At 53.0% G+C, this 19520-nt stretch overlaps 7 protein-coding genes across 7 annotated transcripts; 4 read left to right on the top strand and 3 right to left on the bottom strand.

The window, feature by feature from the left end:
* The first annotated feature begins 2106 nt into the window (after positions 1 to 2106).
* Positions 2107 to 4315, top strand: EV422DRAFT_148733 (WD40-repeat-containing domain protein). Its single transcript, XM_053064867.1, has 8 exons — positions 2107 to 2312; positions 2375 to 2587; positions 2669 to 2828; positions 2900 to 2992; positions 3063 to 3314; positions 3380 to 3731; positions 3801 to 3994; positions 4074 to 4315. The coding sequence occupies exons 1-8, from the start codon at positions 2155 to 2157 to the stop codon at positions 4128 to 4130; spliced, it is 1479 nt and encodes a 492-aa protein (XP_052929454.1). The 5' UTR covers positions 2107 to 2154; the 3' UTR covers positions 4131 to 4315.
* A 91-nt stretch (positions 4316 to 4406) lies between these two features.
* EV422DRAFT_617002 (uncharacterized protein) lies at positions 4407 to 5681 on the bottom strand (the record flags this gene model as incomplete). Its single annotated transcript, XM_053073988.1, has 7 exons — positions 5455 to 5681; positions 5306 to 5373; positions 5136 to 5223; positions 4992 to 5055; positions 4788 to 4919; positions 4575 to 4715; positions 4407 to 4499 (listed from the first exon to the last, which is right to left on the bottom strand). Exons 1-7 carry the CDS (start codon positions 5508 to 5510, stop codon positions 4407 to 4409), a joined length of 642 nt encoding a protein of 213 aa, XP_052929455.1. The 5' UTR covers positions 5511 to 5681.
* A 1371-nt stretch (positions 5682 to 7052) lies between these two features.
* On the top strand, positions 7053 to 9130 carry EV422DRAFT_148800 (uncharacterized protein). The gene is made up of 6 exons (XM_053064868.1): positions 7053 to 7150; positions 7219 to 7386; positions 7455 to 7629; positions 7703 to 7778; positions 7856 to 8184; positions 8260 to 9130. The coding sequence occupies exons 1-6, from the start codon at positions 7138 to 7140 to the stop codon at positions 8969 to 8971; spliced, it is 1473 nt and encodes a 490-aa protein (XP_052929456.1). The 5' UTR covers positions 7053 to 7137; the 3' UTR covers positions 8972 to 9130.
* A 1083-nt stretch (positions 9131 to 10213) lies between these two features.
* Positions 10214 to 11573, bottom strand: EV422DRAFT_514935 (uncharacterized protein). Its single transcript, XM_053069282.1, has 5 exons — positions 10967 to 11573; positions 10822 to 10898; positions 10674 to 10752; positions 10556 to 10609; positions 10214 to 10480 (listed from the first exon to the last, which is right to left on the bottom strand). The coding sequence occupies exons 1-5, from the start codon at positions 11482 to 11484 to the stop codon at positions 10291 to 10293; spliced, it is 918 nt and encodes a 305-aa protein (XP_052929457.1). The 5' UTR covers positions 11485 to 11573; the 3' UTR covers positions 10214 to 10290.
* Positions 11574 to 11770: 197 nt separating this feature from the next.
* Positions 11771 to 14315, top strand: EV422DRAFT_514936 (Alpha/Beta hydrolase protein). Its single transcript, XM_053069283.1, has 7 exons — positions 11771 to 12276; positions 12370 to 12414; positions 12498 to 12770; positions 12857 to 13069; positions 13142 to 13190; positions 13256 to 13857; positions 13933 to 14315. Exons 1-7 carry the CDS (start codon positions 12046 to 12048, stop codon positions 13999 to 14001), a joined length of 1482 nt encoding a protein of 493 aa, XP_052929458.1. The 5' UTR covers positions 11771 to 12045; the 3' UTR covers positions 14002 to 14315.
* Positions 14316 to 14607: 292 nt separating this feature from the next.
* EV422DRAFT_514938 (acetyltransferase) lies at positions 14608 to 15717 on the top strand. Its single transcript, XM_053069284.1, has one exon. It carries the CDS (start codon positions 14783 to 14785, stop codon positions 15398 to 15400), a length of 618 nt encoding a protein of 205 aa, XP_052929459.1. The 5' UTR covers positions 14608 to 14782; the 3' UTR covers positions 15401 to 15717.
* On the bottom strand, positions 15718 to 19352 carry EV422DRAFT_514939 (peptidase family M1-domain-containing protein). The gene is made up of 6 exons (XM_053069285.1): positions 19002 to 19352; positions 18791 to 18892; positions 18304 to 18700; positions 16978 to 18239; positions 16696 to 16911; positions 15718 to 16627 (listed from the first exon to the last, which is right to left on the bottom strand). Exons 1-6 carry the CDS (start codon positions 19289 to 19291, stop codon positions 15964 to 15966), a joined length of 2931 nt encoding a protein of 976 aa, XP_052929460.1. The 5' UTR covers positions 19292 to 19352; the 3' UTR covers positions 15718 to 15963.
* Positions 19353 to 19520: the final 168 nt, after the last annotated feature.

Raw genomic sequence — 19520 nt, forward strand, 5'->3', positions numbered from 1 at the left:
ACTGAATCCCGGTGTCCTTTAGTAATTCGGCAACAAGTGTCGATTTCACTCAACCTCTCTGTATTTCAATTGTCAATTTCAACCAACCTCTCTGTCTTGCCTGCATGCAGTGTTGATGGAACATAGCGGACTTCCACTTCACAGGTTAATTCAGTGCTACGTCCTGTACGAAGACCCGCCCCGTGGCGACCTGTCAGTGACCCACAGTCCTCGATGCAGCCCGCGAGCGTCTTCCGCGGCCGGCGGCAGGCCGCACGGCGAATATGTCCCGTATGCAGCGCGTGGGACTTGGTCTGGCCCTATATATGTAGTCCCACAGAAAATATTCGAAGAGAAGGGATTGGAGTTCGGGAGTGCAGACGCTTTCTGCGTGAGATTTTTTTCTACTAAATGGCTTGAGTTTCCATCCAGGTCAAGCCCCACTCGTGCAAAAATGGAATAAGGTTTATTCGGTCAAACCTAAACACTATTTTCAGCGCCACTACGAAATCAACGCTCTTGTCGCTGGACCAACGCCTTCTCTCGCAAAGACCGCAATTCCAAACCCCATCGGCGGTCAGTCGAGTCCTGCTCAAGATATCAGGACATCATGCGGCAGCGGGAACTGGTTTGACACGTTATGCCCTCGTCACACCAATTTTCTGGTACTTTTACACCGCACAAGATATTTACGTGTTTGTCCAACGGTTAGCTCTTGTCTTGGGTTGGGTTGCTTTGCCCTCGGATATCGTCTCGCATTCGGGCACTCGGGAAGATTGTGTTGTTGGCCGTGAGGGGTACGATGTTGCTGGCGCTGGACCGAATGGATGCGCAATCTTCGAAGTGACGATATCATCTACGACAAAGAAGACCTTTCAACAAAGCTGTGCACTCGGCGCTGGTCACCGACGCTCTAGAACTGTGTTATGTATACCGGGACAACCAGAAACATATGCCGTGTGAGGATAACGACAAATAATCCATTCCCACCAGTCGGGGTTTCGGTGCAAGTTCCAACCATTTCCCGTCGGTTTACTATTCATGGTGGAATGTATATCCGTACCAGTCACCTATCGTTCGAAGGATCGTCCTCCGTCTTGCCGCAAATATTGGATGTCGGGACTTCAACGTTCCTGCTGGAGTTCGACCTCGAGGGAGACTTGGCAACACATGTCTCGATACGCGCCTTGTTCATATTGCCGGGGGGGTAACGAGCGCGGATGCTCCGGTATTCATTGCCTTGGCCTTCCCGCGTGAGGTGTAAATCTACGAGCATTACCGAAGTGATGTCACATATGACTGGCGCTTCAATCCGACTCTGACTCAAGCACCCCTCATTGACTTGACAGCAAACGGGAAACATCTGCTCTTTTTGATGGAGGACGTAAAGCTTTTCAGTTGAAAGGATGGCGACAGTGGCACCGCGCTCGCCAAGCTCGATATTGTGGACCCCGCAATGACTACCCGCACGTTCGTTGTTCAGGGAGAAAAGGGTAAGGGCGAAGTGTGGGTGGCAACTGCCGATGGACGCGTGAAGTGGTTTATGCTCTGAGTGCCACCTGTTCCGATTGCATTGTTCGTAGAACTGCCTTAAGCGTACTGTTTGCTTGAGAGTATTGGACGGGAGTGTGATATAACGTAGATTTCCGTGTAGGACTTTAGTGAGTTCGTCGTTTCCCCTCCGAAAGCGTCCAATTCATATGTGTTTCAAAGCTGGCATAATCCATGTTCGCCTGTTCGATCTGCATGCGACAAGATTCGAATTTACCGTGGTGCGAATGTTAACACCAAATTGACGGCGCGCCTTACTGTCAGAACCGTCGGTATCAGCACCAGGTGCAGGGTGCCGGAAATCCCGCCAGTAATTACGACTCGACGAGATCAAAATAAATAAACGCCCTCTTGTCCCTTTGTAGTGGGGTCCCTTCGTCGTCAGGTGTATGATCGGGGCGCTGCACGCGGCCCCATCATGGTGACATCACAAGAGCGTACCAATTTGGATGTTTCTCCGGTCACCTGATCAAGTGAGATCATTAAGCTGATTTATCTGCAACTCTTTCTGTTGAGTATCACGTGAATCCATCCCATACTTATTAAACTTGGACGGGAATGAAATCGCGGCTGGACCTCCCCTTGTCGAAACCAATTCGACATCCTGCAGTTTATATCTAGAAAATGGCACATTCGAACGGACAGGGAGCAAGCGGAGGGGCCGCTGTAGAGGCCGCACAGCAGCCTCCACAACTCGAAGAGCTCGTGAAAGCTTCCATCAAGCGCACTCACGACATTTTCATTGCCAACTTCGGACTGCCTGCGCCTGTAGATCCTCCAAGGTAAGAACGGTGATCTGCTAGGAAGAAACCCTAGGAAGGTACTAAAGGCTCATATACTTTAGCCAGAGGATTAAGCTAGCGTCAAAGATTGTGGATGAGTGGGAGCAGGTGAAGGATTTACCAAAGGCGGTAGTGGAGGAATCCAAAGCGACGGCGACACGGGCAGCAGCTGCAGGGGCATCACAAGCGAAAGCCAAAGGGGCAGGGATTTCGGAAGCGTCAGATACAGCGGTACAAGACCTCATTGAAGCAGTTACTACGAATCAGGATCAACGGTATGGGGAATTGGTTGGTCGCGATATAAACGATGCAGATTTGTTTGGCTTACGGGCCATATCTCGCTCTTGGGTATACAGGAAGGGGGCGAATGGCGCATCAGGGGCGCTGACATTACGGAGTCAATCGAAGCCAATATCGCAGACATACCCTGCCGAATCTGCATCGGCGCTTGTGCGCATAAGAGAACCACGGAAGGTTCCGAAACCGAAATGGCATGCACCATGGAAGCTCATGCGCGTAGGTTCTGGGGCGGATCTTCCTTCGTGGGAAAAGAGCGGACGTTTGACATTGTGGTCGATGGTTTGCAGGTCATCGCAGGGCATCTGGGTTGGGTACGATCCGTGGCGGTGGAACCTGGAAATGAGTGGTTCGCGACAGGGGCAGGAGACCGGGTCATTAAGGTGCGCTTCGAGATGGATCCTTCTTGGCTGCATTCCGTACGCAGGAGGACTGACGAACGCCTGGATTTAGATTTGGGATCTTGCGTCGGGAACGCTGAAACTGACGTTAACCGGCCACATTTCGGCTGTGCGAGGTCTTGCCGTGTCTCCGAGGCATCCTTATTTATTCTCGGCAGGGGAGGACAAGATGGTCAAATGCTGGGATTTAGAGTACAACAAGGTTATCCGGCATTACCATGGCCATTTGAGTGGCGTGTATACCCTGGACCTGCACCCGACGCTGGACATCATGGTCACTGGTGGCCGAGATTCTTGTGCTCGGGTAAGGTCATCGACCGATTGATGAGAGCGAACATCAGGCAAATGCTCATCCAGATTTCAACATAGGTGTGGGACATGCGAACCAAAGCACAAATTTTCGGCTTGACAGGGCATGAATCGACAGTATCAGACGTGAAATGCCAAGAGGCGGATCCGCAAATCATCAGTGCCTCCATGGACTCCACCGTGAGGCTATGGGATTTGGCTGCAGGGAAGACCATGACGACACTCACACACCATAAGAAAGCCGTGAGGGCGCTCGCCGTGAACCCGAGCGAGTTTACATTTGCGAGTGCAAGTCCGGATAACATCAAGCAATGGAAATGCCCAGAGGGACAGTTCATGCAGAATCTGGAGGGGCACAATGCCATTGTGAATACGATGGCTTGTAACCGGGATGGTGTGCTCTTCTCAGGAGGTGCGTTCGTAGTTGCACACGGGCTTCACATGCTACGTCAAAGCAGCTCACTTATTGTGTGACCCTTAGGTGACAACGGCTCAATGTACTTCTGGGACTACAAAACCGGGTACAACTTCCAAACGGCCGAGTCGCTGGTCCAGCCGGGGTCGCTGGAGAGCGAAGCGGGTATCTTCTGCTCTACCTTTGACAAAACGGGGTCACGTTTGATCACCGGTGAAGCCGATAAGACGATCAAGATTTGGAAGGAGGATGAGAATGCGGTGAGTTCTGCCCCCTCTCCTGCACTGAAGTTGGCTTTAGTTTGTCCGCACGTGTTCTGATAATCTCCTTTCAATACAGACGCCAGAAACGCATCCGGTCAATTGGAAGCCGAAGTTGGGGCGGGGAGGCTTTTGAGCTGGCCGGTCTCGCCGCGAATCCCACCTGTATTTTCTTGTACATATTCATGATATACTTCTGTTCCGCGTGGAGGAACGAGAAGCTCGTTAAACACTGGGGTCTTGAAGGATGCGTGCATTTGTGCCGACACCTGAGCCACTGCACATGTGACATGGTTCCCGATTGAGGATACGCCCTATGGAGATGCATGATGGGACATCGGCATACTTCGGAGAGTATGCGGTGTATGTAATGGTATTATGAGCACTCAGAAATAGCGACAATTGCGGATGATCACTTCTTGGCCGGCGTCTTGGGGGCGAAGAAGTTAGCAAGTCCTTGACTGATGTCAGGCAACTCGAGCTGCGGAGTCGGTTCCACGGGTTCCTACAGATGCAGGTAAAGAGATTCAGTAAGGATGTCGCATTTCCATACGATATGAACGGATAGGATGAGTCTTACCTGCGCCGCCGCATCAGCCGCTGCTATATCTGCACCAGCCGCCGACAACTTTGGCAGAACGAACACCAGCAGCATGGATACTCCCGACATCAAAAGCATAGGATTTGAAAGGAGGGACATGAAGTTGAATGCCTCACGAGGCTAGAAAGTCGCCAACAAAACGATTCAGTATACCATTTCCCCAACAGAATAATCAACGACATATCAACTCACCACAAAGAAGTCGTACTTTCCCCTGGCCGGTAGGGAGAGGGGAGTCAACAATGGTGGGCCTGGCCGCTTCCAATCTGTGCCGGCTGGGGATACGTAGGCCATAATGCCGTTCGACGAGACTACGACTCGGACCTTTCATGGAATTCCTAGCGTTAGACGGACCTTGTGCACGCTACGACTTATTAATGCACACTGGACATGCACCTGGTCAAACGAGTAGAGATGCGAGACAACCCGGAGGATATGATTGCCTTCCGGGACGTCTGCACTGTTGAAGCCCGCATATCCGTTAGAATCCCTCGTCCCTCCCATAAGGCCAAAAGGGTGTTTCATATCCTCTCCACATACAATGAGAAGCTCCCGTCCAGGGTCACATATGTTGTCAACAGGCCTCCATCTATCGTAACTTTCGTATTTGGTCCGAGGGCTGATATGTCTGTCAGGCCGAGGGTTAGGTTGTCATGCCGTATCACTTGGACAAAATACCACTGCGTCAGCAGACAAACTGCCCTACACACCTGAAAGAATCTGGTTGGAGATAATCTGACCGGAAAGCGGTCGCCCGGCCTGCACATTTCCCACCAGGCTATTGTACAGTCGGACTGTCAGCAAATACTCCAAGGTGATCTTCAGCCAGACCAAGAGCAACGTTATGGCGAGTACTTACAGCAATGCGACGGCAAACAGCCAGGCCAGGGAAAAGTGCCGTATTGCGTTTACCATAGTTGGTATCAACGCCTCTGAATGCTTTGTGGGATGTTGGGGGGCGGGAACTCCGAAAGCACTGTGGGAAAGTGCAGCGGCCAGACGCTGGGCCACACGAGCAGGACAGCGCCATTTGACGCTTTTGACGCGTTCCCATCCACATGCCTTGCAGGACGGCTTCGCTGTGCGTCTTCTCGCTGCATAATGAAAGTATGGCAAACATCAAGCGGAGGCGAAAGAACGAGAGCGTGGTGCAAAATATCTTTGTATATCTTTGTTTTACCAATACGGATTATTGTAGTCCTGCCTTCATTACTTTCACTATAACATTGGTCGGGACGACTTTCAAAACACAGCGCAATCGCCCACAGCAACTCCGCAAACAACTGCCCATTCTCCCATCCAAACTCTTCCTCAATTTCCAGCTTGTCCATCATTCTCTTCAGCCCCTTCTCATTAATGTTCAGGTCATCATCATCCTCACTCTTCGTCTGAATCAGTCGCTCGCCATCACAATCCAGTGTCCGTAGGTAGCGGGATTCGTCGTTGTAGCTTAATGCGCATGTCGTTCCTCTTTGCCGGAGAAAGAATAGTGCGGATTTGATCTGCCAAGTGCTGTTCTCGGTAATAGTAAGTACACGACGGATGGCGAGCCGAAGGTCTTCTGTACAAAGTTTAATGGCTCATAGTGCGAATGTAGGTTTTCCGACGCTCCATTCACAACAATCCGTGCCGACCGCATTGCCGAACTCAAAGCGCCTGGAAAGCGCTCCTCGAGGTCGCTCCGAGCGTCCGAGCTATCCGCGAACATTAACTCCGGTAGTGCCACTTGATTTGGCTTGCCAAGACCACTGTCAGTTCCAGCAGAATCTCCTGGAACTCTCCATTCGGGAACCGGTTGACCTTGCAGTTCTGCTCCAGATCTCGAATCATAGATTCCAGCACTGCGTCCGTATCGATCCCATCGAAGCAGCGCCTGTCGCTCATCAATCGCAGCTGAGCATTGGCGGCTTCGTACGCGTCCTTCCGGAAGTAGAAAGAACATCCGTTTCCGTTGTTGTCTGCGCCCACCGGAAAAGCCGAACACATTGTCTGGATCAATTTCCATCTTTCCCGCCGCTTTGGCCTCCATCACCAGTTTGAAGCCAATGTAACTCCTGAAAAGCGTGCGTAAACAGGTCCCAAGTGTCTGCGTTGGAGAGATCCAGGTTTTGACTGGTCAGACCGAATCCTGTTTCTCCGTACTGCGTGCCCTCATCTGGATGGTTTATCGTAATAAAGGCGAACTCAACCGCGCGGAGATCTTCCCACTCTTCTAGGTTTATCGTCCGAAGGCGACGCCGAGCCCGGTTCACTCGTGGGCAAACTGTTCCCGTCTGCAGGGGTCCTGTGGTTTCTGATGGAGAGATGATTTTGCAACAGGTATAAGACGTCGTCTGGGAGGGAGGCGAGGGTCCGTAGGGTTGACATTTTCTTCGTTCTTGGCGATAGATGAGGATGCCCGAAGAGGTGAAAACCAGAAGATGGCGATGAGAAGCTCTTGACGCGTTTTGGTACTTCTCACGCTGCTTCCCCAGCTTCCCACCTCTGTTGGCACGCAAGTTACGTTTCTAAAACAACAGAAAAGCGGGCGCTGCACGAAACCATGGTCCAGAGAAGTAAGCTTCTTTCAACCCCCTCCCTAAAAGCGTTCGGAAAACTAACTGATTATCCGCAAAATACCTAGTCGATAAAGCCCTCCTGCGGAAGCGCGCAGAACACAACGACGGCGAACTCTCCTCTCTGCGGGAAGTAACGCTACATCAATACGATATTGAGAAGATTGAGAACCTCGATCTATATTGTCGTCATTTGGAAATCTTGTTTCTGCAGAATAACCAGATCTCCAAGATTGGTAAGGCCTGCGCGGCTCGTTGCATTGCCATCGAAGAACGCGCAAGTTGAACTCCGGCTCTCCGACAGAGAATGTGCATAAGTTGAAAGAACTGAAATACCTGCAACTTGCGCTCAACAACGTGTCCAAAATTGAGAATCTGGAAGGATGCGAATCGTTGGAGAAATTGGATCTGACGGTGAATTTTGTGGAAGATCCGTTGGATGTGGAGTCGTTGCAGGGGAATGAACATTTGCGAGAGCTGTACGCGGATTTTGCGTTGGAAGCAACCGAAATCGCAGCGCAGTCTTTATTGATGTTCTTGAAAAACTTGTAGACATCTTATGGGCAACCCATGCGCGAAGAAAGAAGGTTATCGGGAGTTTGTCATCACAGCTCTGCCACAACTACAGGTGCGAAAGAGAGCCGCATGGCGACCCCATACGCTAGCCTGAATGAAGACGAGCGCGTACCTGACATTTTTCTCCAGATGTTAGATGGACGTGAGATCACTCGAACAGAGAGGATAGAGGCCGCGCAGGTGTTTGAGGAGATCAGAGCGCGGTTCGTACGTGAACGAAGCGGCTCCAAAGCTGAGTCTGAGGGCTCCAAAGCTGAGTCTGAGGGGGTTGATGCGTCGGGTACTTCCGAAGTGAAGAAGGTGGAGGAGGCGCCTGATCAGCAGATCAATGCCGCACCAACGACCGGGCATGCTCAATCCTCGAAATCAAAGGTCGAGGATGTGAAGGAATTGCCGGAAAGCCATGGGAAGGGAATGGTGGGAGCCAGCGAAGAGGTGGTCGAAACCACAGAAGACGCGTAAGTCTTGCAGGCTCAAACGAGAAATGACATTCACATAGGAACTCCAACACCCGGGTGACTTTTGATTTGCAGACTAGAGAAGAAGCGCTGGAAATTCCAAAACGAGCCCGTACCACACACCCCCGCCACCCGCCTCGAAGCCGCCCGCGACCTCGCCGAAATGAAAGGCACCGCAATCGCAACCACCACCACCACCCCACCCACCCCACCGGTCCTCACAGCCCCCGACGGCCGCGTCCTCCAAAAAAACCAAGGCAAATGGACCTACCACTTCTCCACCACCCCCACAACCGTCACCCTCCACGTCGAGCTCTCCAAATTCCTCGATACCTCCCTCATCGACGTCGACGTGCATCCGACGTGGGTGCGGGTCACCGTCAAGGGCAAAGTACTGCAGCTGGTGATGGACGAGGAGGTGGAGACCGCGAATGTGATTTGCGAGCGGAGCACGGTGTCTGGGTGGTTGGCTGTCACGATGGCGAAGAAGTCTGCTGTGGGGGATATCGTGGAGTTGAGAAGGAGGGAGGCGGTGGAGAGGGAGAAGGAGGAGCGACGGAAGAGGGTTGAGAGGGAAAGGGAGGAGACGAAGAGGGTTGGGGAGAAGTTGTTGCTTAGTGGGAACGTGGCGAAGAAGGTGGATTATACCAAGATTGTGGAGGAGAATGCAAAGAAAGCTGGAGCGGGCGTCGCTTGGAATGGGATCTACGACCGGAACTTCACAGTAGCCCCGCCAGAGGTGCCTGAGGGGTTCCGGGATGATCCAGATGTCCCCCCTTTGTGTTGAGTATCGCGGGTTTTCGTAGATTCCCTGCGACGGCAGACCGGCCGGGTTACACCGCCGATGCAGTCGCTGAAAATCCGCCAGCCGGACTATTCTTTTTTGGCAAACACCTATTCCATGGACATTTTGGTAATCCGATGGTCGGTTTTTGGTGACTTGGGGACTACCTTGCATTGCACAACTGAGAAAGCACTCAATCCATCCGTGTGACTTCCACCGCAATTCAACCAAATCGGGTGATTTTTTGGACAACGTAAACAGAGAATGAGAAACTGATTGAAGTCGATGTGATGCATCTGTACATGAAATTGTATTGCATGAATGTCATACATTGGGTTCCAAAGAGAACGAATACAAGAGTCTGCCACACCCTTCCATGCTTCCAGAAAGGTTGACCGACAGAATCGCTTGCGAGACGTTCAGCAAGGGTTCACCATGGAGGCGGTTAGCAGTAACAGTCTGTGTTGTATCAAGTCATTACATACCTCAACTCCTCTCCGCTCCCCCCTTCAAATGCCCCATATAGTGCCCCTGTTCTCCCAGAGGGACACTCGAACTGCTCTAGTTGCGCGGGCGCGGTATCTCTGGCGTGCCTGGACTCCTCGTCCGAACCGACTCCTGGACTCCTCTTCCGAGCCGTCTCCTGACATGGGTTTCTTCTTCGTCACGACAGGAATTCATCCTCTTTAGCGATTCCTCACGCAGCGATAATGAATATTCCCCATGGGTATTCTATCCAGGATCGACCTCCCCAATCCACATGCACGTTTCGCAATCTCAAATAATGCCCGTCCGCTCGACGATAAATCGACTCTTTTCTTTGCACATGTCAACATTCCGCTGCGGCCCCGGGTTGACGCCGCCCCGAGCTAATCCAATCGCGCGGTTCCATACTCTTCGACGATCGATCTTTATAACAACTGTTGTACAATAAACACGCCTTCCAAACTCTTCTCCAAAGTATTCCAAACTCTTCTCGAAACATTCCTCTCGAGATTCCACAGGATTCCAAACTTCCTCCAAAGTATTCCACAAAAAGAAAATCTCCTCCATACTATTTCCATTTCCACTTTCCGCTCCTGACCCGGAGGCAGGACCGTCGAGGGGTATCCACGTTCCATATCATCCAAGGGTGCTACGCATTTCTGTACGTTTATGACCCCCAACGGAAGTCCCGTTCATGAAGTTAGACTTCAAGGATGACGCGCCGAAGAGTAAGGGCTGGGAGATCGTTTCCTGTAAGGGCTGTACTGGGGAGATCTTCGGCCTACAACGCAAACAGTAAGTGAGTACAGTAGATTCTGCGCAGCGGAAAGCGTGCATTAGGGATTACCAGCCGACGGCGGGGGAGAACGAGCACGGTCCCGGCCAAAGTCGTCACCAGCAGGGGGAGCACCGTCCGGTCCGTTTTCGCGTGGTGGGCGGGAAACATTTTTGATCTGGTCTTTCTTGTTCTGACCGATGTCCCAGTCGATTTTCAGACGGCGACCTTCGACCTGAGTGGTGTCGTATCTGATTCGTGAGAACAAAATGAGGAAAATTAGCGACGATGTTTAGATATTGCTTTCTAAGATCGAAAGTGCTTACTTATTCTTTGCATCTTCAGCGTCACGGCGGTCTTCATAGGTGACAAAAGCAAACCTGCGGTTGTGGAATGATCAGCAACCGGCACGCATATGCGTAATGGAGCTAAAAAGTTTCTCACCCTTTGTTTCGCCCGGTGAAACGGTCCTGTGGAACCGAGACGGAAACCAAGCGACCATAACGGTCGAAGAGGTCTTGGACTGGAGAGATTGGTTGATATGACGTTTGCTGACAGAGCTGAGGCTATCGCGTTTGCCAATCAGACGTACCATCTTCTTCCCGGAAGTTGTACGGCAGGTTACCGACATACAAGCACGTACTGGTGAGCCTCTCCTCTTCATTGCCTCTGCAGAACACCCGGTAACGTGAGTAAAACGCTCGGCTCAGAAACCTTGAACTGAGAAGGATCCTTACTTGATGACTTCATATCGCCTCCTGGGTGGGGGGCTACGGCGCCCGTAACCACCTCCGTAGCCACCGCCGCCTCCGTAACGACCGGGTGGGCCGCCGTAACCGCCGCCTCCGTAACGAGGAGGAGGAGGGCCACCATAGCCGCCACCACCGCCGTAACCACCTCCGCCGCGAGGAGGATAGGGACCTCTGTCATCGTAACCACGATCGTAGCCTCCGCCATAGCTGGGAGGACCACCGCGAGGCGGGCCGTAGCTGCCGTGGTGATCGTAAGATCCACCGCGAGGACCGTCGTAAGGTGCTGGAGCGCGGGAGTCGTAATAATCAGCAGGCGGGGCGGGCCGGCCGCCGCGGGGAGGAGAAACCGAACGACGACCGGGGCCTCCTCGTGGAGAAAGCGAGCGTCTGCCTGAGGGAGATCGACCGCGACCGGGCGGGCCAGGAGGAGGTGGTGGGACACCTGCACCGCCGCCAACCGCTTGGGAAGAGACGGCGGCCGAGCTACCGCTGTACGCCATCATCAACGATATCGTACTGAGAGTAAGGTTGCTGCTGGTCCTTTGGTGGAATTACACTGTACGGAATCCGTGGGAATAGATCCTTCAGAATTTGACTGCAGTGCGAGAAACCGTCCGGCAGAGCGCGAGTAGTCCGAAAGACGCCGAGAAAGTGACTTTTATCCGTGCAGCCACGTGACCACCGGGAAGGTCACGTGGATCCCTTTATAAAGCGTCGTCGTCGTCGGTCGCACCAGCGACGCGTCTGAACATCTCACCTTATTACCGGCGATGACGCTCGCCCCTTCCCCCTTCATGGGTGGGGGTGGGGAGTCTGGGGACGAACAGGGGGCGCCCGGTTGAGTCATGACCATCGGCACTGGGTGTTGCTGAGGGACTTCCCCCAATTGCCAAGGCTTGCACATATAAACAGACCTGGGCGGAACACCATCCCCCCAACTGTACCATCGGAATCTTCCTCCCGCTCCATCACTTCCACTCATTACCGACCACCCAGGGTCGTCACGCTTTACCGCCCCCTTCCTCATCTTCACTTTTCCTTAAACTCAAACTCATAACTCCGAGATGAGGTTCGCCGCGTTGATCACGTTGGCGACGGCCTCGCTCGTCACTGCTCTCCCGTCCAACTGGAAGCATCTGTTCCACAAGCAGTTCTCGTCTGGCTCCCAGCTCGCACTGGATCGCCCTGGCCAGGACACTGTGAATGCGTGGAACATCCATACCCTTGCGGAGTTTCCCAACTACACCCTTCGCGTGAAGGAGGAGGTTCGCCTTTGTGACCCTGACGTGAAGCAGGTATGGATTAGAGCTTGCGAATGGTGCATGACAGAGGTATTTGGGAGCTACAAAATATTGAATGGTTACCTCCCTCCTATTTCGCATTCTTAGTATGTCGGCTACGTTGACGTCGCTGGAAAGTCCGATGACAAGCACGTAAGTTCGCATGTCACTGTCAGTCACATCGCTTTCCCTTCTCTGGGCATCAACTGACATCCTTTTTTGCTGTATCATCACAGTTCTTCTTCTGGTTCTTCGAGTCGCGTCGTGATCCTGCCAAGGATCCCTTTGTTTTGTGGTTGAACGGCGGTCCAGGATGCTCATCTATGACCGGTCTCTTCATGGAGCTTGGCCCATGCCGAGTGGATACTGGAGGCAATGGCACCACAAACAACCCCGATTCCTGGAACAACGAGGCCAATTTGGTTTTCCTGGATCAACCGATCAATGTTGGCTTCTCTTACACGGATGGTGGAGACGAAGTGACCAACACGATTGATGCCGCCGACGATGTAAGAAGTTCAATCTATTCTCATTCATCCTGTCCTTCATTTTGTCGAGCATCGTCATCAACGTTGATCTCATTCTTCGTCGATAGGTCTACGCTTTCCTCCAACTATTCCTGTCCAAGTACAACAAGTACAAGGACCTCGACTTCCACGTGACTGGTGAATCTTACGCTGGACACTACGTCCCGGCCATCGGCGCCAAGATCGCTGAGGAGAACGAGGGTTTAAAGGGCAAGGGCAAGAAAACTGAGAAATTGGAAATCAAGCTCAAAGGATTGGCTATCGGCAACGGTTTGACCGACGTAAGTGGAAGGGGTGCCATTCTCCAAGACGTCCATTATCTGACCTAACAAGCATCTTGCGCTTCTATCCAGCCCTTGAACCAATACGAGGCGTACGCTGACATGGCCGCTGATGACAAATGTGAGCAAAAACTGTTCTTTCTTATTTCCCGCTGGATTCCTTCTTACCTTCTTTCTGTGATTTAGACGGCCCTATCTTGGACGAATCCGACATCGAAAGCATGCGTTCCAAATGGCCAACCTGCAAGTCCCTCATCAACTCGTGTTACAAGTACAACACCGCTCTTACTTGCGTTCCCGGAGCGATTTACTGCAACAACGCCATGATCCAGCCCTTCCAGAAGACTGGCCTCAACATCTACGACATTCGTCACAAGTGCGACCCCAGCAACCCTCTTTGCTACTCCATCCTTACGGACATTGAGTCCTACCTCAACCGGCCCGACATCCAGGAAATCCTTCAGGTCGACAGGCAATTCGAAGGATGCAAGCAGAACATCAACATGCGTTTCATGATGGCTGGCGACTGGATGCGTCCTTTCGTCCGCGTGATCCCTCCTTTGCTCGCCAAGGGTATCAAGGTCCTGATCTACGCCGGTGATGCCGACTTCATTTGTAACTGGATCGGAAACAAGGATTGGGCTCTCGCGTTGGAGTGGGATGGCGCCGAGGAGTTCCAGAAGGCCAAGGACATTCCTTGGATTTCCAAGTCGTCTGGAAAGCAGGCTGGTGAGATCAGGACCCACGATGGTTTCACCTTCCTTCGCGTGTACGAGGCTGGTCACATGGTAAGCTCAATATGTTCAGTACATTTTTGGCGATTGTCTTCCCCGGCACTCACAGTCCTCTCTTCCGATGACCAGGTTCCCTACGACCAACCCAAGCACAGTAGCGAAATGATCAACACCTTCATCAAGATCGCCAAGAAATGAAGGGTTGTAGTTGGTGGATAGGGACAATGTGTCGCAGAAGCCAAGTTACTCTGATTATACCGGTTTGTGTGTCGCACGAGGCACGAGCGGAGACCGCCCTGTCATGTAGTCTGGACTTCTTCGATCACGGGGAGGGGATTGTACGGCAGGACATTCTCCCATTGTCTTGTATTTGTGTTTCTGTATCAAGGTGTTTCATAGGTTTATCCCAAATCAGATTCCTTTACTTTCTTGCGTGTGAACCGAAGACCGCCAGACTGGATGGACGGAAAGTGAAGAGAGCTCAACGCTTGTTGCAGGAGACATGAAACCGGTCGACGGCGCACTCAAGCGCCGGTAATCAGTGTCCTTTTGCATCCTTTCACCTATCGCCCGTCCTGCTGGCTTGCTCTTGCAGCCCCTTTTGGAGGTACATACATCGGGACGTATTATCATTGTCTCATTGTCTGACGAGTTTGGTGAGCGTTCCGTATACAAAGAGGAGGACTTCCCCGGTCATCGCAAACTCCCGTTACCCAATCAAGTATATCTTACTTCTTGTTCGATTTGGATTGATCTCGAGTCTGCAGAGGCGTTTACGACGCGTATGATTCTTATGAGTTGTCTGACGCGTTCAAAACAACCGTCTGAGAGCCCAAGCTCCCATATATAAACGAGGCGGCCGTTCCTCACGTTCCTCAAACCTCCGACCCAGTCGACCCTCCAACGTTGAACGCATAGTCCGTTCATCCCAACCCCCCGTGATCCACATCCCCATTACCCACGCCACAGCTCCCCAAAAATGTCCTCAATGGACGCCCTCCTCCCCGCCCGCATCTCCCCGCGCATCACCATCCGCCATTTTCAACCCGGCGACGAACCGCGCCTCCTGCAAATCGCCAACAACCCCAACATCGCCCGCAACCTCACCACCATGTTCCCGCACCCCTACACACTCGCCGACGCCGAATTCTGGGTCGCTGCCAACCGGCTCAAAACATCGCCGGAGGATACGGGGCCGGCTGTACCTCGCCAACGGCATTTCTCATACGCGGTTGAGATTGATGGGCAATTGGGTGGGGCTGGCGGGTTTACCCTCCTGGGCGATTACCGCGCCCGGACGGCAGAGATCGGGTACTGGCTCGGTGAAGAGTACTGGGGCCAAGGGATCGCGACGGCGGTGGCGGCGTGGGTGGTGGAGAGTGTGAGGGCGACGCAGGGGGACGTGGTGAGGGTGGAGGCGGCGGTGTTTGAGGGGAATGAAGGGTCGAGGAGGGTTTTGGAGAAGTGTGGGTTTGTGAGGGAGGGGATTCAAAGGGCGGCGGGGTATAGGAAGGAGAGGGGTGTGTTTGATGTGTGGATGATGGCGTTGGTGTGGGACGATCGGGTTGAGGCGGAGAGGACGGAGGCGAGAGAATAGGCGCTGCTTGCAAGCCGATGCTGGTAAATCACCGAGGGAGCCTTCTGCCTACGGCCGCCGACGTTCGCTTTCCACCAGAAACCCTCAACTAGATCATAGAACATCACGGCGTATGTACCGTAGACCCCGGTGGGATACACTCCCGGAGTGTATTATCATCAAAAAATGTAGGCTTCCATAGACAACTAATCAAGATATTTCCAGCAATACATCAGAAGAAAGGACGACCGGCCGTCGCCTGCAGGGATTTGATGACATATTGCTTATGGATGTGTGCATGCTTTGGACGGAGGAAGGGCTGCCCTCGGCAAAAATTCATACGACTGTCAGCCTGATATGCCGAGAACAAAGCGTGAGGCCAAAGGATATAGCAGATGCAAGACATTCATTGTACCATGAGCGAGCATCTACAGTACATCAGAACAGACATGAGAGCTATGCAAAGAGGGCTATGGGAATGAGGATCTACGCTGCAGGAATCTACATACAGAACTCTTCCAGCGCGAGATGGAACTACATACATAAAAGCAATGTCACATCCAAATCAGCACGTATCAACCATTTCAAGCCGTGGCCACACCCGACTCCTTAACCCAAGCAGCAACCTTCTGCCCATCCCTCTTAACCCAGGCGCTCTTGTCACGAACACTCTCAAGACCCTGGTCGACAGGTCGCTTGATGGACTTAACCTCCTCGACGCGCTTCTCACGTGCCTTCTCGTCCTTCAGCTCCTTTCCAGCGATCCAGTCCTCGACAATCTGCGCGACGCCGTCACCAACTTGCGAGACGAAGCAGGCAACAAACATGTGGCCGAGGAGGGAGATGGTGGGCTTGTAGCGGGGGTAAAGGACCGCGTCCCACTTGGTGGTCGCGAATTGCCACAGCTTGGGGCGGACGGTGTGTGGGTTGGGGTTGTTGGAGGCGAGGTACCTGAGGGGTACGTAGGCCTCGTTGGAGCGGACGAGCTCGGTGTCGAGGAGGATCTCGTTCAGGAGACGGTCGACGAGCTTCTCGTCGCTGGTGGAGCCGAGGGCGCGGAGGGCGTAGAGGCGCTGGTCGGGCGCTTCGGCTTTCTTGTAGATGTTGAGGACGGATTCAAAGTCCTCGGCGGGCTGGGTGGAGTGGTATAGGACGATCTCGTACGCGATGCCGCGGATGTTTGGCGGGAGAGCAGACTCGTCACCACCAATGAAACGCTTGAAACGCTCTTGCAGGGCGGCAATTACACTGCAAGGGAAAAACGATTAGGATTCCCATTAATAGGGCAATTTCTGGGAACAACCGTGAATACCCACTCTTTGTCTCCGGCACGAGCAGCGCTCTCAATGACGAGAGTCCTCTTCATGGCGGTCAAGTGATCCTCCTTGGCAGGGTAGTCCAGACCAAGAGTCTTGAATTTGGGAGCAAAGATGGCGCGCTTGATGGCCTTGAGACCCTTGACCACTTCTTCGGGTTCCTTGTACCAGGCCGCGAGGACGGAGTCAATGCGGGACGCAACTTCCTTGAGGACACTGGCAATGAGGGAGAGGTTGGAAATCTGTTCTTCGTTCGAACAGCGTGAGGAAGGCCAATCTCACATGTAATTGTCTTCGGCTTCGAAGCTCTTCAGAAGTTCCAACGCTCCAAGGGTGCTTCCTTGACCAGAGAGCGCAAGAGCAAAGGCATCAGACAGGACACCCAACTTGTCCTCCGTGGTGAGAGCGTCGGGGGTTTTCTTGATGACAGCCCCGAGGTGGCGCAGCTGCTCCTCGTTCAGACGCACACGGTAGAAACCAGTGGTGTCGTAGTTAAGCTTCCAGAAAGCACCGTCCGCCTTGGAGTACGGGAAAGTGATGACAGCCTCCTTCTCGGCCAGGATGTGCTCGGTGGGTTTGCGGGAGCTCAAGTGGGTGGTGATCAACAACGGGATCCACCAAACGGTGCCTTCCTTGTCCTCAGCGGCAGAGAGATCGCCGGAAGACAAGAACCGGCTCTGCTTGAGCTTGAGGGTAACTTCGCCCTTGGCTTCGTCGAAGGACTCGCCTACAACGTGAACCAAGGGGTAGCCGACGTCGCGGGTCCATGGATGCATGAACGACGCGACATCGCGACCAGAGGCGGCATGAAGAGCCGCCCACAGGTCTCCAGTGGTGGCATTAGAAAGCTGGTGCTTCTTCAAGTAGTCACGAATACCCTTCTTGAAGGTCTCGGTGGACAGGTAAGCGTTCAACATCCGGATGACCGAGGCACCCTTGCAGTAGGAGATGGCATCGAAGATGTTGGAAATCTCGGCAGGGCTGTTGACATCGACATCAATGGGGTGACTGCTTCGCAGAGCGTCGAGGGACTTGCCGGAGGCGTAGTCGTCAACCAAGAACTGAGTCCACACCTTCCATTCTGGGAAGAGGTTGTCGGTGGCCATCCATCCGACGAAGGTGGCGAAACCCTCGTTCAACCACAACTCGGACCACCAGTCCATTGTGACCAGGTTTCCAAACCATTGGTGGGCAAGCTCGTGTCCAACGACGTAGGTGATTTGCTGCTTAGTTCCAGCGCTGGTCAACTTCTCGTCGTACAAAAGCAGGATCTCCCTGTAAGTGACCAGACCCCAGTTCTCCATAGCGCCAGCACTGAAGTCGGGGATGGCAATGAGGTCCATCTTGGGCAGTGGGTAAGCAATATCGAAGTATTCCGAGAAGAACTCGAGGGTGCGTGCGCAAACTTCGAGGGCAAAGTGACCCTTGTGCTTGTGTCCGGGGAGGGTGTAGACACGGCATACCAGAGGCTTGGCGTCAGCAGGAGATTTGGGGGTAGCGGTAGCCTCAATGTACTCGAGATCGCCAACAGCGAAAGCGAGAAGCTGTGGAGTAGAGAAGATCAGGGCATTGCTCTGGACTGGTACCCATGTTCCGGCCTGAACTCACGTAAGTGCTCATGATAGGAGTAGTGGCGAAGTGAACGGCCTTCTTCTCCTTGCCGTTGATCTCCACAATCTTCTCTTCCGTTTGGTTCATGTTCGAGAGCGCGGTCAAGTTCTTCTCGACATTCAAGATAACGTCAAAAGTGGCCTTGAGGTTGGGCTCATCCCAAGAAGGCAAAGCACGACGACAGTCCGTAGCCTCAAACTGGGAGACAACCATGTGCTTCTTCTCTCCGTTGTCCGCAGTGTAAGAAGAGCGGTAGAAACCGGCCATCTTGTCGTTATGGATACCAGTGTATTCGACGTGAAGAGTGGCGGTCGCTCCAGCCTCGATAGCAGTGGCGAATTCGAAGGTGACGGTCTCCGCCTTCTCATCAACGTTGATCTTGGTCGCCTTTTGCCTATTGTTTGAACGAAATGGTCAGAATTCAACGCGCCTGCTGTATGTACGAAATGGAACACCTAGGGCGTCCGCACATCGGCAAACTTACGTGTTCTCAGTCTTCATGTGAACAGAGGTCACGGAAGCAGACTTGAAAGTCAGCTCATTGGCATTGCAGACAATCTTGTCAATCTTCTCCTTGACATCGAGCCTATGTCCCGGTTAAAAGAGGTTCAAGGAGTCAGCGTTTGCGATGAGAACCGCACGAAGAGAAGCGACCATAGATCATGTGGGACTTGAAGGAAGGAATTGCAACTCACGTAATGTCGACGACACCGGCAAACTCAAAGGAGACGAGGTCGGGGGTGATCTCGACCTTGTAGTGGGAAGGCTTGACGGTAGCGGGCAAGATCTCCCTCTCGCCTGTGTTTCCGCTGCCGGCACCGCCCGCGGTGTGGTTGTGCATACACATTGTGACTTCGGACGATGAGCGAGGGTGAGCTGAAGATGGCTTGTCGTTGTTCGTGGCAGCGCCGGTGGTTGTTTTAGGACCCCTTGTGTTTTGTTGTGGGGCCGAAGTGGTGAAGCAAGCCGTCAGTCTCTTCAACATCGTCGTGAGAGAGCGTTGTTTGGATCCACCCGTTTGCGATAGGCTTGTCCACGAAGGTCCATGGCGAGTTCTTATCCGGCGGAACTCCCACGCAATTGCCGAATTGAATTGAGCCGAACGCGCCCTTCTCATCAGACTCTCTAATGTTAATAATTAAGGAGCAGCGTGACTGATGATGACCATCATCACGGCAGTCATCACGGTGAGACAAAGCCGCCCGCGCGTTATG

The sequence above is a fragment of the Fimicolochytrium jonesii genome (assembly GCF_025526975.1).
Source record: "Fimicolochytrium jonesii strain JEL569 chromosome Unknown EV422scaffold_2, whole genome shotgun sequence".
NCBI lineage: Eukaryota > Fungi > Chytridiomycota > Chytridiomycetes > Spizellomycetales > Powellomycetaceae > Fimicolochytrium > Fimicolochytrium jonesii.

Coding starts and splice junctions, on each gene's coding strand:
- EV422DRAFT_148733 (XM_053064867.1), top strand. CDS start 2,155: ATGGCACATTCGAACGGACAGGGAGCAAGCGGAGGGGCCGCTGTAGAG. Junction 2,993..3,062: donor CAGGAGACCGGGTCATTAAG/GTGCGCTTCGAG, acceptor GCCTGGATTTAG/ATTTGGGATCTTGCGTCGGG. Junction 3,995..4,073: donor GGAAGGAGGATGAGAATGCG/GTGAGTTCTGCC, acceptor CTTTCAATACAG/ACGCCAGAAACGCATCCGGT.
- EV422DRAFT_148800 (XM_053064868.1), top strand. Junction 7,387..7,454: donor TAACCAGATCTCCAAGATTG/GTAAGGCCTGCG, acceptor GCTCTCCGACAG/AGAATGTGCATAAGTTGAAA. Junction 7,630..7,702: donor AATGAACATTTGCGAGAGCT/GTACGCGGATTT, acceptor AAAAACTTGTAG/ACATCTTATGGGCAACCCAT.
- EV422DRAFT_514935 (XM_053069282.1), bottom strand. CDS start 11,484: ATGATGGCGTACAGCGGTAGCTCGGCCGCCGTCTCTTCCCAAGCGGTT. Junction 10,610..10,673: donor TTCACCGGGCGAAACAAAGG/GTGAGAAACTTT, acceptor CCACAACCGCAG/GTTTGCTTTTGTCACCTATG. Junction 10,481..10,555: donor GCTGAAGATGCAAAGAATAA/GTAAGCACTTTC, acceptor CTCACGAATCAG/ATACGACACCACTCAGGTCG.
- EV422DRAFT_514936 (XM_053069283.1), top strand. CDS start 12,046: ATGAGGTTCGCCGCGTTGATCACGTTGGCGACGGCCTCGCTCGTCACT. Junction 12,277..12,369: donor GTGACCCTGACGTGAAGCAG/GTATGGATTAGA, acceptor TCGCATTCTTAG/TATGTCGGCTACGTTGACGT. Junction 13,070..13,141: donor TCGGCAACGGTTTGACCGAC/GTAAGTGGAAGG, acceptor GCTTCTATCCAG/CCCTTGAACCAATACGAGGC.
- EV422DRAFT_514938 (XM_053069284.1), top strand. CDS start 14,783: ATGTCCTCAATGGACGCCCTCCTCCCCGCCCGCATCTCCCCGCGCATC.
- EV422DRAFT_514939 (XM_053069285.1), bottom strand. CDS start 19,291: ATGTTGAAGAGACTGACGGCTTGCTTCACCACTTCGGCCCCACAACAA. Junction 18,893..19,001: donor GCCGGTGTCGTCGACATTAC/GTGAGTTGCAAT, acceptor ACCGGGACATAG/GCTCGATGTCAAGGAGAAGA. Junction 16,912..16,977: donor GAAGCCGAAGACAATTACAT/GTGAGATTGGCC, acceptor CCTCATTGCCAG/TGTCCTCAAGGAAGTTGCGT.